The sequence below is a fragment of the Salminus brasiliensis genome, chromosome 7, assembly GCF_030463535.1.
Source record: "Salminus brasiliensis chromosome 7, fSalBra1.hap2, whole genome shotgun sequence".
Classification (NCBI taxonomy): domain Eukaryota; kingdom Metazoa; phylum Chordata; class Actinopteri; order Characiformes; family Bryconidae; genus Salminus; species Salminus brasiliensis.
The window spans coordinates 43067317-43083936 of NC_132884.1; the positions used below are offsets into that span (position 1 = coordinate 43067317).

General features: G+C 39.3%; 1 protein-coding gene across 1 annotated transcript in view; it reads right to left on the minus strand.

The window, feature by feature from the left end:
• Window positions 1-733: 733 nt before the first annotated feature.
• Window positions 734-16620, minus strand: part of ywhaba (tyrosine 3-monooxygenase/tryptophan 5-monooxygenase activation protein, beta polypeptide a) — a 17452-nt gene continuing 1565 nt past the window's right edge. Inside the window, exons 2-6 of the mRNA XM_072684935.1 lie at window positions 7312-7612; window positions 4552-4675; window positions 3955-4118; window positions 3688-3783; window positions 734-2796 (exon numbers count right to left, since the gene is read on the minus strand). Coding sequence (XP_072541036.1) covers window positions 2740-2796; window positions 3688-3783; window positions 3955-4118; window positions 4552-4675; window positions 7312-7605 — 735 coding nt within the window. The 5' untranslated portion in view covers window positions 7606-7612 and the 3' untranslated portion in view covers window positions 734-2739. The remainder of the gene's footprint in view (window positions 2797-3687; window positions 3784-3954; window positions 4119-4551; window positions 4676-7311; window positions 7613-16620) is intronic.

The window sequence follows — 16620 nt, forward strand, 5'->3', positions numbered from 1 at the left end:
GGCACGAGCGCTTCTTTCATAACTGTGTGTAAACTACACGGATATCTGCGGTAGGTGTTCGGGGAGGTACAGTACTTTTGCATGTGCATGTTTGAGAAGTGCATAAAAGCCTCAGGTAAACAAGCCTTAAAGGGGAAAACCACAGATTTTCTGCATAATTAACTGGTTAAGATGTGAAATGTCATTCAGTCAGAGCGGGGGTTTGGGGTGAAACTGGTTCTAGATAACCTTCCCAGTCAGAGCTGGAGTTCTACAGTGGAGGTGAAGGGAAGCAGACGTCTGAAGCTCTAATAAACTGAAGCTCCTCACAGAAAGTTCTTCACCTAATGGTGATGAAGACGCTGCCTGATGCCTGAGACACTGTTCTACCAGAGTTCTGAGAAGAGTTCGGCTCTAGAACCTGCTTTTAGAACCAGATCATTAAAATGGTGGAGGGATACATGCTGCAGGGTGTAGTGCGGCTACAGAAAGTAGTCCCTAAAGAGAACTGCATTAGTGGAGATTCTCTATTCACTATTTTACCATCATCATCATCATCATCCTCATTCCATATAACACTCAGAAGACTCGTGTAGCTTCACTGGTGGGTTTAAAAAGATGGAGATAAATTATGGGCTGTATCTGTGTTTAACCACAAATTCACACTCCAACACTGAGTTATGCAGACATGTTAATAAATCGGTTGATGTTTATATGCAATCCAACACCAAGCTCAAAAAAGAAAACAGGGAAGTTTTGGAACTGATAAAACTTTTATTTCACTTAAATTGTCTTTTACACTTTCCTGATTATAACATGTAAGGTGAAACTAGAACTGTTTAAAAGACATACACAAATCTAGTATTACGTCAATAACCAGGTTGTAGTAGGATTTTTTTTTTTTTGGTCTTTTTCCATTTTTTTCTTTTAAGCTAGTCTAAATTTTCACAACCACGTGCGCGCTAAGCGATAAAACCGTCACAGAAGCTAACTGTAGGCAGAATACTGGTCAGTAAAAACAAAGCAATTGGAGATACCAGATATACAGACAGGCTCGGCTCCACATTCACTACTGTATTATTAACTTTTTTTTTTTCTCAAGCGTAGAATAACTGCCGTTTTGTTCAGCTAAGGGGAGAGACGTCTTTTCTTTTTTTCTTCTTCTTCAGTGCATGAACATTGTCTTCAGCTGGAGACAGATGAGCTCTACACCTAAGTGGAATGTTATGGTGATGTGACAAGGTATTGTGACACTGAATGAGAACAGCTTAGCCAAACCCCTTTCAATTCTCTCGCTCTCTAGAAAGCGACCACTTCAAGCCCGAATTCGGCTCGATCGGAGCGCCGCGTCTCCTTCGGCGGACACCTCGGAGACGGCTGGAGTCAAGCGGAACGAGTCCTGGCTGCAAAATATTCCTAGCCCTACGCTAAAACACCACATCTGCAACGGAGAATCACCACGGATGGAGTTACTTGATTTGAGGTTGGGGTGGGAAACCACCCAATCCTCAGCCTCTCGATCACAGATGGGAATATAGTGAAGCTCAAACCTCTAACTAATGGATTTCTATTTATTGATCGATTGAAAAAGGGGGGATGGGGAGGGGGGAGCATTGGTGATCGGTCGTGAATCGTTGTGGAGGAAAAACCGGACAGAAGAATAACCTACAACCATTAACGTAACGGTTTTAAGTGTGTTTACATTTCAATTAAGACAATTATATTTACCGTATGTTTACAATTTTACAGTCGTTAAACTAAACAGCGAGTTACGCAAAAAAAAACGGGACAGAATCTAGAAAACAAAATAATTAAGATCAGTTTTTTTGTGTTTTTTTTCTTTATAATGATGTTAAACAGCACCGTTATGCCGTCTGCACTTCCGACAGCGCGTTAGGAAATCTCTCCAGTCGGATCTACGATCTTACCGTGTTTTAACGTACTGATGGAATGTTTTAGCTCTTGGTTAGAATCGAGTAGAAGTGGAATGACAAAACCTAGGGTCCCTTTTATTTCATTGTTAGACTCATGCAAAAAGAATTAAAAAAAATAATAATAATGAATTGGCGAACATTACACGGCAACAACAGTAATGCATGTTAGTCAGTGTCACAATACAGCCTGTTTCCTTCCTTTCTGTATGAGATCGCAACAGAATTGCACTGCCGTGGAGTCATCCGTGCACAAGTGAGGGAAAAATAAGCATCACAGTGTTTGTTAAATTAAACGGATAGTTTAATAACCTTTTGAATAAAACCGGCGGTCGCCAGTACACTACAGGAGAGAAGAGAAGAGAGAGGTGGCGCTATAATGCATAACCTGATAGAGAACAATTACCTTAAAAAAAAAATAAACAAAAACAAATTATTAACGGGGATGAGGAAGGGACAAAAATAATGAATGACCTCACTACTCAACCAGGCTCTTTTCTTCTTCCCCCTCTCAACACACACACACACACACACACACACACACACACACACACACTCTCTCTCTCTCTCTCTCTCTCACACACACCCACTCTCACACTCACACAGACAGACAAAAACACACTCGTTTCCCAATCTCAGCCTTCGAGTGACTGAACGTTACCCTTTCGCTTGATCTCAGAGGGGCAAAGACTTGTAGGTCAGGTACAATTCACGCTGCTCGTCATACAGAAAGGGGAGTTATGGTGAAGTGGATGGAGCAGGGTACTATGGGCTGTATGTGTAAGATAAAGAGTGTGGGTGGATTTTTAACAGTGAAGTGCAGCGCCTTTTAGTTCTCCCCCTCGCCGGCGTCCCCTTCGTCACCCTGGTTTTCTGATGTCCACAGCTACGGGAAGAGAGACAACAGATGAGAGATGTGAGCAGGCGGCCGAGCCGCTAAAACACCACCGGGGGCGGTTTCTCAGCGCACGCTCGACTTTAGGCTGCGTTTACATCCTGTTCGGACACCGCTGGTCACACGACGTGTTCATGAGTGTAAATAAAGACTTCATCAAATACAAGTATACGACAGACGTCAGCCTTCATCTAGGAGAGACGAGACTTCTGCACATTTTAACACAGATCTTGTTTATTTTTTCCTGAATTAAAGTAGAAAAACATGTATATAAAAATTGTTGCCTGAACAAACGTTTTAATGCATTTGTTTCTAATCTGATTTTCAGTAAACAAATGGAAATACTGGTCTAAAATGTGCAGAAAAATGTCATGTGCTTCCTGTAAAGAATTTTCTCACTTAAAATCAATTAAAACTAAAACTGGACACTTCTTATTCTTTTATTTTTATTTTTATATATATATATATATATATATATATATATATATATATATATATATATATAAAATGTATTGTAATTTTCTATTTACATAATTTTTACATTTATTTTTTCATATTTAATATGAAATATGCTTTTTTCTTACAGGCCTGCTGGTTTAAATTACATTAAATTTAAATTAATAAACACATGCTCGGGCCAGTGGTGCCCAAATGACTTTAATACAATTCCTCAACTCTTCAGGAATTCTTTAAAATGTAATACTTTATAAAAGTAAAATCTTTCCAACATTTCTTTCATCTGCACAGGCTTTTTTCTTTATCCAGAAACCCTTTAACAAAGAACCATCTCAAAAACGTAAAGGTTCAACACCGAACCCTTAAACCCCCCCCTTCCCTAAAAGCAGGGATTTTAAAAGTAAGCCTTGTAGAGTAGATACTCACAGTGAGGTTGTCCCTTAGTAGCTGCATGATCAGAGTGCTGTCTTTGTAAGAGTCCTCATTCAAAGTGTCGAGCTCAGCAATGGCTTCATCAAAAGCCTGCAGTGATGAGCAACAGACAGACAGACAAAGAAAAACAGAAAGGCTTAGGGTTTAAGTCTAAAACTCATCTTCTACAGAGATGATCACAACTCGGCGGAAGCAGCGCTCTCTTGGTGTTCGAGAGCCTCCTATGGAAGAACTCCTCCCAGCTTCAATCCTTGTACTCACCGTCTTTGCCAAACTGCAGGCCTGCTCTGGGGTGTTCAGGATTTCGTAATAGAAGACGGAGAAGTTGAGAGCTAGACCCAGCCTGATGGGGTGTGTCGGCTGCATCTCCTTCTTGCTAATCTCAAACGCATCCTGGTAAGCCTTCTGAGAGTTGTCCACCGTGGCTGTGGGGTAAAACAACAGAAAGAGTACGCAACTGTGATTCTGTAGAAATCTCAACAGGTCAAATTTCACCTTTATTCCTTTTTTTCCCCTCAAATGTAATAATTTAGCCAAATTGTATGTATATATAAATAAAGCAGGAGGGTGAAGACGAGCACATCTCCTCAGACACATGTGAAGTCAGCCAACACCTCTTATCCAACTGTTGCTGATGCAGCAACACTAGGCAGCCAGCTGACAGACGCCTGTGCCGAACGACATCACACTAGGAGCGATGAACTGGGGAGGAAGTGCCATCGACCCCCCCTGAGAGAGCCAGGCCAACTGTGCTCTCTCAGACTCCGGCTGCTGATGGCGAGCAGTCGGTTGAGGTTCCCTCAGATGTCTGCGTCTCGTTTGTTATCTGTGCTTTGCCATGCGTTGCATTCTACTCACTTTTCTTTGATTCTCCAGATGCCACCTCAGATAAGTATCTGTAGTAGTCTCCTTTCATTTTCAGGTAGAAGACTTTGCTCTCTGCCTGGCTAGCGTTGGGTATGAGGTACTTCTCCAGAAGGCCCTGGGAGGACAGAGGGGCAGGACTGAGGTCAGAACAGAAGAATTTAACATTCACATTAAAGACTATATTCTATTAACCTTTAGAACTATGACCACTGCTGCGCTATTTACAATACTACTGCATCTAAAGAGAAAAATATTGTGGAAAATTGGTTATTACAAAAAAAAAAAACTAAAACTGGACACTTCTTTTAGCCAAAAACCACATTAAGGAAGGAAAGTGATACCTGTACAGATTTGCAATTATAAAAATAAAATAAAAAAATTGGGTTTAAGGGATGATATTATATTCTATTTATATAATTTATTATATTATAATTATTTTTTCATATTTAATATGAAATATTATATAATATTTTTTATTACTCATTTGCCATCCTCTAGGCTCTATTAATACACATGATTCTCAGCTGCTGCAGACAAGCTCCCCCAGACAGAGTTTAACTGGGGCCTTATTCTGCTCAGGAAAACTAAACAGAGCTTTATTAGAACTGATAAATGCGGCCATGTTACCAGTTAGCAGCCAAAACCACAGCTAAAGTTAGCTTCTTAGGCTAACTCGGCATTCCACCTTAAATAGTGCTGCAGATACAGAGCGTACATCTCAGCAGCAGAGCGGCACTGCTGCGTTATTTAAGGTGGAGCAGAAAGTCTGTGGAAGAAGTTTGTGCAATCTCCATTTGGGAAGATCAGACTATGGTGGAAATGCTCGGTTCTACCAGCGAGAGAACCTCACTTCCTTCTCTGGTTCCAAACTAGCTCTGAACAGCACATTCAGAACAGGGGAGGAGGCTCTGATCAGACTGCAGAGTTGTAGCTAAAAGGAGCTGAATGGTCAGGGAGGTCAGTCAGACTGGACTGTAGGATAGAAACTGGTGCTAAAACAGTGATTTTACTGCTGTGGATCAGCACAGCTAAATCGCTAAATTGTGAGGCTGTATTATTTACAGAAACACAAAGATCAGATTGGATCGTTAGCAGGCGATAGTCAGCATTAAACGGCTTGGATCGTACGGTAAAAAAATAAAATAAACCATGATCAGGACATCGCTAGACAAAAGGTCATATTTTCTATTTATTACAGGTAAGGTGAGATGTTTGACTACAGCTCATGAAATTAGAAGTCCAGGATCTCAATTCAAATATTTCATAAGATCAAACAGAAAAGGATGTAAAAACACAAATGTCCAACTTTCAGATATTTATTCATTTATACACTCAGTTTGTGGTCTGGGCTCCTTTTCCACAAATTACTGCATTTACTTGGATGCTGTGCCTCGTCCCTTTTCCTCCAGACTCCAGTGGTCTGTTAGGTCTCGTGAACAGAGATTTACTCAAACTCCAAATTTAATAATTGAGAATTTGTACTTTAAAGTTTTTTCAATTGAGATACTGGATGTCTGATCTTCATGAGCTAGAAGCCATAAACAAAAGCTTTATTAGGTCAATAAATCTTTGAATTTTACTAGTTATTTTTGTATTGAGATGCACTAGTGGACCGGCAACTAGCCAGCACTAGCTGATAAAAATTAGGACCTTAACAAGGAAAATGGAAATCTGCAATACGGCTGCAGCGATTTATCATCAACACAACGGACTACAAAAGCTCAAATACTTTAGATGTGCAGATTCAAGTTCAGTTACTATCTTTCTGAACTGTTCAGTACTTTATCATCAATACTGGGGACGTCCCAGTCTAGTCAATTCAATCTAACAGTATCAGCCAATTTCATCCAATAATCAAATATTTGAGTTTACCTGAATAACAGCGCCACATCACTGTGATCTGATACTCTCCCAATTAATACCAAAGTAAAATCACCTCTTTTAGAGACTATTTACATCAAATGTAACATTCTGGACCGATATATACGACCGCAGCATAAAACACACCATAATTTGCATAAAATCTGAGCAAAAGACAAAGCTGACTCTTAATCCAATCAGAACAGTGGGATCTGAAGATCTGCAGTACGACATCTAGCGGTCGGGGTTTAAACACCACCCTAAATTAACCCTGAGTGTGTTAATTGCACTCGTCAGTAACCCAGTTTAGCTACCAGCCAATAATCTCAGAAGCATGTGACGTAAATTTACATTCAGAGGGTTTTTATTTTTTGTAAACATTGACCCATTTTACCGGGAAATACGGCTGTTGCAGAAATCTGATTGTGATGATCGGATTGAGGGCATGTAAATTAATTAAGAATCTAAACGACGTTTGATTCAGTACTGCAAAATGTATCATTGCAATACTCTGAAATAATAATTTCTGACACCCCTACCTACTGTTTGGTACTGCCCATTAACCCACCTGTTTGTAACTCCCCCTAACGCTAGGATGGTAAGGACTAGCCCCCCCCCCCCCTCTCGCGACTCTACGGGGGTAGCAGGAGCATCACAGGTATAAAATGTTCATCATCAAAGGTTTGGTTAGACAGACGGGCTTATAAGGGACGAGGCGAGAGCGAGCGCCATCTACACTCCCTGAGAAAGCACGGCCAGGTGAGGTTTCGTACTCGTGACCCCTGGGCCACAGCGGCAGTGAATCGGACTGCCGAGGCACTCAGCTCCTCTATTAATTAATAAAATAATTAATACCGATGAGCTGCTTTTACAGCACACAGTGTCTCCTACCAGCACATCATTGCAGATTTCCTGTAGCTCAGTCTCGATCTTCTCGCGGTACTCGCGTGCCATTTGCTGCTTCTTCTCGTTGCCCTCTGTCTTCTGCTCGATGCTGGAGATGACGCGCCAGGAGGAGCGGCGGGCACCAACCACGTTCTTGTAGGCCACGGACAGCAGGTTGCGCTCTTCGTTGGACAGCTCGACCCCGCCCTCTGTGACAGCCTTCATGGAGGAAGCCATGTCATCATAGCGCTCTGCCTGCTCGGCTAGCTTGGCCTTCTGCACCAGGTCACTCTTGTCCATGTTGAATCTGCATCGAGAAAACACAGCGCTGTTAGATTCACAGGTTAGGAGTATGGAGCACAGACCCTGTACGAGAACATGTATCTAGAACGTTTTGCACTGTATAGCTGGAGCAGGACAGTAAGCGCGGTCTCTACTGAGTGTTACGGTGTACAGCTACATTAATAGATTAATAAAAAAGAAGCCAGTGATTACAATCAACTCGATTTGACTCGAAGATGAAAAGCAATCATTTACTTATTTAATATATTAAAAATATAACAGATATTCAGTGCTTACATTTCCAAAATGCAATATTTTACAGTACATTAACTGTGTGATTAGTACATTTACAGTATTGCACTAATTAAGATACAGGTGTTCCAATTCAAGTCCCCTGTGAAGTCCATCTATTACAGAAACCATTAAACAAAGGTAATAAATTCATTTTTTTTAATATAACATTTAAAAATACTTTAAAATATTAAAGCTAAGTTTTAAAAAGATGCTTATCGACCACAAAACCCCAGGATCTCCCAGCCGAAGTCCAAATAAACAGTTCACCAGATACCAACACAGCTAGACACCAACCGCCAACGTTCATTTTTGGCCACGGCATGGTCAAGATTCAAACTCCCATCTCCCACCAACACCTCAGACACCAGCACACCCAGTACGAGAGCCCTGGTCAATATGACGAGAACATAAAACAGTTGATTTGATCGACTGATTGATGCAGGGTAAAGGGGTATCCCTCCAATCCCCTAGACAGGACTGAAACACCATTGACCCGACATTCATGCGAGAATTAGAACTGATATTAAACTGGTTCAGACAGACATCTAAAACCACCAGTTTTAGACACTCGTAAGCAAGAGCATTGAGAGAATTACAAAAATATGTATCCAAAGTAGAAACGTCTCTTTTTCACCATGAGAACAAGAACATTTTAATGGCTAATAGAAATAATAGAACTACCAGGTAAACATAAGCCAAAAATACAAGATGTGGCCCCAGTGCAGCCTTAGCTTTATATATTATTATTAAGAGCTGCAAGCTTCTGCTGTTTGAGTGCGAGAAGTCAGATCTCTGATAACTGAATCTACATGAACTAAAACTGCTGGAGTATAATATTAAATACATAAAACTAAAACTTTCCCCATCAACCCAACCTTATTGGCAAGCAACACTAAGAAATGGAGGCAGATTAGCCGTCACTGTATAAATATTATGTCATCCAAGACTATCGCCTAATCTACAGGGCTGATTATACCGGGGTCTGATCTCCGTAAGGTTCTTACATACGCCACTGTTTGGTTTCTCAGAATTCCACCACAGGGAATTTCACACAGTCCCGTAAACCTTAACCAGCCGATCGACACGTTTACAGAAGTGAGATTCTGATTATTTAGGCTGAATTTAATTAAATGTTATTTTGAGGGAATCACACAACGCTCTCAGCAAAATACCAACTAGACCAAACCTAGAGTTCAGACAGGGCTGAGTTTTATTATAAAGATACATGAGAGAATTGATGATATACCATAAACACAAAAACTTGAAATATTAAGTATTTAACAAAACACGCTGGACATAAGAGTAAATAACTAAGTGATGCTTGATAATAAACCTAATCACATTATTATTATGATTTTACGGACTCTGCAAACATCACTCGATTAAGTTGTCCAAGATGGTAAAATAAAGATGTTGTGCTCAACCTTTAATTGTGACGTTTCTGCAGCATATTTGAAAAAGACTGAATAATGAACAGTTTAGATAAGAGCTGGGCAATATGATGATAGCTTCTCTAATCATACGGAGGAGACTGTTAGTGTTAATAAACATCTACTGATCAGCTGCAGGTTTCTAACATTACTAACAGTGTCATTAGACTGGGGTCATTAGATGAAGAGCAGCAGATGTTATAGAGTATAAATCACTGTATTCAGTACAGGAAAGGATCTGATAGTAGTTTATAAGAATCTGCTGCTGCTGCTGATATGCTCATCATAAATATCATGATATAGTGTTTTTACCATATTGCCCAGCCCTAGATGTGGAGATTCCGCTGGAAGTGCTGGAGTCGTCCAACAGCGGAGAGTCTGAGAGACACCTCAGCTAACCTGATCACCCAGTATTACCCAATTCCACACACTGAGCTTTAACTCGCTCTGCTTAACGCCTCGCTCTCCCGCTCTGCTTTACTTCATTTACACTTTCAGAAAATAAAAAGGCTCAGAGTTAATACTGAACTATATTTCAGCTCAAACATGTAAGATGTGTGTATTAGAAGATAAAACGAGCCACTGTTAATGAAATAGGAGTCTGGTTTAAAAAGACGCCAACACATTAGTCAACTTTCAAAGCTGACTAAAATTTTACCGGCAAATTAAACACAGGAATACATTTAAAATCAAGTGACCGACCATTAAATCAGAAAATCTTAATTAAAAAAAAAAATGGGAAAATTGGGATGTACATTTTTGGTCAGACTGGCCAAGCCCAGCAGGGAGGCACTGGCAGACAACTGCATTTTATTTATTATATCGCAGAGCTTCAGATTTGTGTGATTTGTTTATCAAACTTCAGAAGAGAGGAGTGTTTAGACTCTGCTGGATTAAAATATCAGCACTTTATTAAATTTACAGCACGTATAACATTTATTAGTATATAACATTAATCCAGGTGAGTTTAGCACCAGTTTATTTTTATATATATATAATTTAAAAAAATATATTTATTTTAGTAATGTTTGTTTCAACTTTGGCAATAAATAAATACATAAATAATAATAATAATAAAAAACAGTGAATCCCTAATTCATTACATTTTTATCATCTGCAATGATCTCAGAACAATTGTCAAATCAATACTCAATCAAATCCAGCCAGTTAAATACTTTTTTTTGATGATGCCACAATTCTACATCCAAATCTACATCAGATTATCCCCACCCTCTGAAACGGAAGCTATAAGGAGTGTTGTGGCTCTGAATGAAGCATTAAAGCCACAGTAACAGCCAGCCTGCTAAAGTCTGAGTGTCAGTAAACGGTTGTATACTAATCTCTTAGGACCACGTACGACCACGTACTCCGTCTTCAGGGTCGTTTATTAAACCGTTCTTCTTATTAAATAACCAGGTTCTGTGTTGTGTGCAAAAACAGGCCTCTCACTAAACCCCCGTTCCAGTGCTTTCGCCCACAGTCCCACTAATTTTGTCTTGCGTGCAACTTACAGCGTCGAAAAGGAAGCGCATCGGTCTCGCACGCCGCTGTAGAAAACCCCAACAAACGAACGGCAGGCGAACACCTTCACTTCTCTTTAGCAACCAGCAATAAAACCCCAGCTGTGGCACGCAGAGCATTTCCCCTCAGAGCGCTCAGAGCGCAGTCACAGCGAGAATAACCCCAATGCTTCAGGTGCTCAGACCCCCCCGGCCCCCCAACCTTCAGGCAGTGATCGCACCGACAGCCCGGGGCACACTCGAAGACGTGTGAGCTGAGACCTCAACGACTTCAGGCGTCAAGATGAGCGATTCTCAATAGAAAGAACGCCAGGACACACTCCCGGGGATGAACTGATCCTGAACACACAGTATTGATTATTAATGACTAGTTTAGACGTAGAGATCGGTGTCAGACAGTGGTTCATTTAGTGTCGTGTTAAGTTTAAACCCCGACCACTAGAGGGCAGTGTGAGTAATTACAAATCTATATATATACACATACATACACACACACATACACAATTTGCACTGTAATTTAATGGGCAACAATTTTCCCTATTTATTATTATTATTACCGATCTGTGCCAATACTGGCACTTACACACAGTAGCAGCAATAGAGAGCACCGATATCATCATTTATATCATTTAAATGTTATCATTTTTGGTCTGCATACTTTATAAAAACACTTTTCTTAAATACCAAAGCATGCACATGTTAATCAGTCATTTATCTGCTGATAACCCCTCCTCTGAACATTACTCATTTTTCCTGCACTGCCTTTCATCTCCTGTTAGGTTACAATTCATACTTTTACATTTATTCAATGTGTTATTTCTACATCTATACTGATCATTTGTATAATTGTAGACAGGGTTTTCCTTGCATATATTTGCGACTAGTAAGTGTAGCAAGTGAAGTTTGTGAAGTTACAGCATTAATTATAGTACACGTTATATTTTACATTTTATAACTTAAAATTAATGGTAGTTAATATGTACCAAGTTCTAAACTTGTTTGTTCTGTGGTGATTTTTATAGTCATTTGGATAAGAGAGGTTTATTACAAAAAAATACATAAAATATTTGACAGAAGTTGATTAAATTAAACCAACTGCAAAAATACGTTGGTTCAGCTCTGCGTATTCCTTTGTGTTTTAAAGCTTTTATTTTCTGGCAGAATTTGAATTCTGAACCTGAGGTTCTGAATCAGATTATGGAGATCTGCAGGTCTGCAGGTCTGTTCAGTCGAATGCTGTGGGCTGTTTTGCAGGTTGCAGTGCTGTTTGAGGAACCCGGCATGGACAGAGGCCGTCAAAAATGTCGTGTGCAGGCAAACATTTACTTGAAATATTTTTCAAACACCTGGATGCATGTGGACGAGGCGCTGGCACACAATCATAAGGTGATTTTTTTTTTAAATTCCAGAATAACAGAGTGTTTAGGTGGTGCTGAAATATTGCACTAAAATACCTGCATTTTATTCATTTATTAATTTTGCACTGATAACTACTGATAAATGTTTTATTTATCTGTAACGCTGATCCAATCCCTGCATTTTAGAAACGCCATTGTAACATCAGCACAGATACATACCAGGAAAATACTGTACAGTGGTCTCCCTAATAAACATTACACTAACCTGACCTTCCTGAAACTGTGTAAAGTCAGAGTACAACTAATTAGTAGATACTTGACTGAGCCAACAGCTCATTCTGATCAGACAGAAGGAGACTATGTATGGTTGCGCTTTCAAACCAACTATAACTTCCTGTTTATTCTTTTCTTTAATTATTCATATTTGTCTGATTTGCAGACTAACTCGTCCCATGGTTTAAGATGCCGTTCCAACTTCAAATTGTTTTGGACCCTTCTTATCTCATGATGATACAAATACACTAACATACCACCCAACCGACCACATGGGGTACCACAGCGACCACCAAGCAAAAATCATTTCACCCTAGGAATCATGTTGTAACAGAAAGTAAGAAACACCTTCAGGGAACCAATTTGGAAATCCTCCTTCAGGAAACGCACCGATAGACACGGAGGCACAGCTATTTCTCTCTTATTCTAATAATTAATAATGACCATCCATTAAAACCCCAAATTTGATAAAATACCAAAATTCTCATTTAAAATGAAGCAGAGAATACAGTGAGGACAAAACACTGAATAAAATGCACAAAATTAAATGCTAAAACCAAACTAACACTGATCTATAGGCTTAAAACACACCACTATCCTCAATTAGACACCCATGCCCCCCAGCCCAGATGCTTAAAACAACATAATCTGAGAGATAATCCATATCTGTAGCATTACAGTTACACTGATGGCATTTAGCTGACGCTCTTCTCCAGAGGGACTTACAAGGTTACTGGTATTACAGAGTCGGGTCAATGCAGTGTTAGGAGTCTTGCCCAAAGACTTTGTTGGTGCTGCGCTACACCAATAAGTCACCCAGACCAGGACTCGAACCCCAGCCTCCCACATGGTGTGGCAGCTCAGTGGCAGGTAGTGGTGTTATCTGTTGCGCCACACCAACCACAATTAGTGTTGTAATACCGTCTGGAACTGGTACAGATACTGGCACTTACACACAGTATCGGCCAAGAGCACTGATACCATGAAGCTTACCAACGCCCTAAAACCCAAAGTTGAGTTTAAGCTCAAGTTTAGTACAGTTTTACACACGTGAACTTAAATGTGAAATTGCTGCAGACGCACTTTTTATTTCTAAAATTGTGTTTTTTCACTGCTCTGAAATGTGCATTTTAAACACCAATTAAAAATCGGTCTGCATTGTGTGAATCTGTACTGTTTAAGAGCCCTGGAAATGTTCAAACGTGCCGTTACTCAAACAGTAAACGCTGATATGTCAAGCTTAAGATCTTATTTGGGACAACAAAACATAAATTAATACAACCTATTCCTAGTGGAACACTAATATCAGGATTTATAGCTGTTTCAGTATTTAAGTTGATGGTTGAAAATCTGATATTGGCATCGTAAAGAAAAAGTGGTATTGTTGCATCTCTAATTAAAATTAATAAAATTGTCCAGGCTCTGTGAGTAAAGAGTATAAAATAGAATATAAATACTAAAACTTCTTACAAAACGGCTACTATTTTTAAAATACCACAGTACAACGTTCTTCCATAAATGGAGGAAAGCCATTTAACAGCATAGATGATTTCACTAAAATGTTGGGAGAAGAAATGCATTTATAGCAATAACCCTGTAACTTCTCTGCATATTGCTCTTACACAATCTGATTATGGTAATTAATGGTTAATAACAATTCTAATACACATTTTAAAAAAATAAATAAATAAAAAATGACCAACACACTATTCTATATTAGACACCAACTCACCCACCCACGTGCCCAAAGACCTCCAAAACGCAAAAACTTCAACATGGCTATTAATTTCACCAAAACACCACCTGAAAACACCTGAATCAGTCGATACAGTCCACAGATCCAACACTGAAATCAGTCGTGCTGCTGCAAACCCATTTCTATAGCAATTAAAGAAAATATCACACTGGGTCTGCAGGTAAAGACCTCAGAGTTCACTGATAGAATAGTTTTAAAAATGGCGAGAACAGAAAAGCAACTACGTTTATTAATATTTGCCAGATTTTTGTTTTCTGACTAACCTATCCCACAGTTTGGGATACTGTTAACTCCAGATGGTTCAGTCCGATTGAGCACATTTAGCCATTTTATTTAACTATTCAATCCAGGTTTGATTTTTAGCCCTTCATTATTTTGTGGTCATTTTATTAATTTAATTGATTCAGAAATTGATTTACAGCAGCATGACTGATTCTGTTTCCAGTGTCAGATCTGTGGATCTATATCGACTAATTCAGGTGTGGATAGAAGAGTTAAACAAAATGGCTAAAACTGAAAATCTACTTCATGATTCACTGCTCTGTCAAAAACTGTTTTGACAGCATAGTAGAAGCATAGTTTTTTTATGGCCAGTATAAAAACATAACCTAATATTAAATAATGCTATACTGTAACGCTGATTTTTCCAACCTTTTTTTCTAAATAATAATAATAATAATAATAATAATAATAATAATAATAAGTACCACACTTGTGCATTTGCAGTTATATCCCACAGCTCTACCATTAAAAACAATAAAAACCTTTAATACCAGAGTGGAAATTAATTTCTTTAGCAATAAAATAAACAAAACCAGATCTACGAGCAAAGCCCATAATACAGTTCCAAATGTTTAAAATCAAACTAATGGATGCGAGGGCTAAAACTTAAAAGCTACATTGCTGTGTATGTGTGTATATATATATATATATATATATATATATATATATATATATATATATATCTGCTGTCCAATGAAAAACGGATCTCCATTTTTGAGCGTTTTTACCCTGTAGCTGTTCAGCCAATAGAAATGCTCCAAAATACTGAAAATAAACTGTTTTTACATAATTTCACTTAGAGTTAAGAACACTTCTGCCTTTTCCTAGAAAGTCACAATTTCGGAAATGCATGTTGTTCAACAGACAGCGACAATATTCACATCGTCATTTCATAGCCACTGTATTACACTGTATAATCTCTGTACTGTCCTGGATTAGACTCTTGGTGAAAATGACGATAAAATTAATAAAACACTCTGAATCCAGGATCAGGATAGAAATAGAATTTGTTACATAAAACGTATATATTAACAGAATGTTTTTAAAACGACCATTATTATTAATAATTACATAAATAAATAAACCTTTGAATAATCTGCCCTAACTGAATAAAAATGTAACTTGACTTTTAGCATTTTAACTAATTGTCTTTAATCCACAGATGGATCCAGGGCTTTTTATTCCTCGTTGTACCGACGCAGAACGAACCATCACTCCATCATTGCTGAACTTCTCAATGTTAAACTATGGAATATCATCTAATCCAGGATATTCTGCATGTTTCAAGATAAAATATCCTAATCTAAACCTAAATAAGATATAATATTATAATAAGCTGTAAAAAAAATAAAAATAATAAAAAAGGTAAAATAACCGAAACGCAGCAGCACAATACCCCGATATCCAGCCAATATATCGCCCAGCCCTGCCTGCCACCCTCCACCACTGGTTTCCAGCACATAATGTACCGCATCTTCACAGCTAAATAATTCAGCAGCTCTCACAGAGTCTCACAGAGTCTCACCACAGTCTCACCACAGTCTCACAGAATCTCACCACAGTCTCACCACAGTCTCACAGAATCTCACCAGTCTCACAGAGTCTCACCACAGTCTCACAGAATCTCACCACAGTCTCACAGAATCTCAGTGTCTCACCACAGTCTCACAGAGTCTCACCACAGTCTCACAGAGTCTCACCACAGTCTCACAGAATCTCACAGTGTCTCACCACAGTCTCACAGAGTCTCACCACAGTCTCACCACAGTCTCACAGAGTCTCACCACAGTCTCACCACAGTCTCACCACAGTCTCACCACAGTCTCACAGAACCTCACCACAGTCTCACAGAACCTCACCACAGTCTCACAGAACCTCACCACAGTCTCACAGAACCTCACCACAGTCTCACAGAGTCTCACCACAGTCTCACAGAGTCTCACCACAGTCTCACAGAGTCTCACAGAGTCTCACCACAGTCTCACAGAGTCTCACAGAGTCTCACCACAGTCTCACAGAGTCTCACCACAGTCTCACAGAGTCTCACCACAGTCTCACAGAGTCTCACCACAGTCTCACAGAATCTCACCACAGTCTCACAGAATCTCACCACAGTCTCA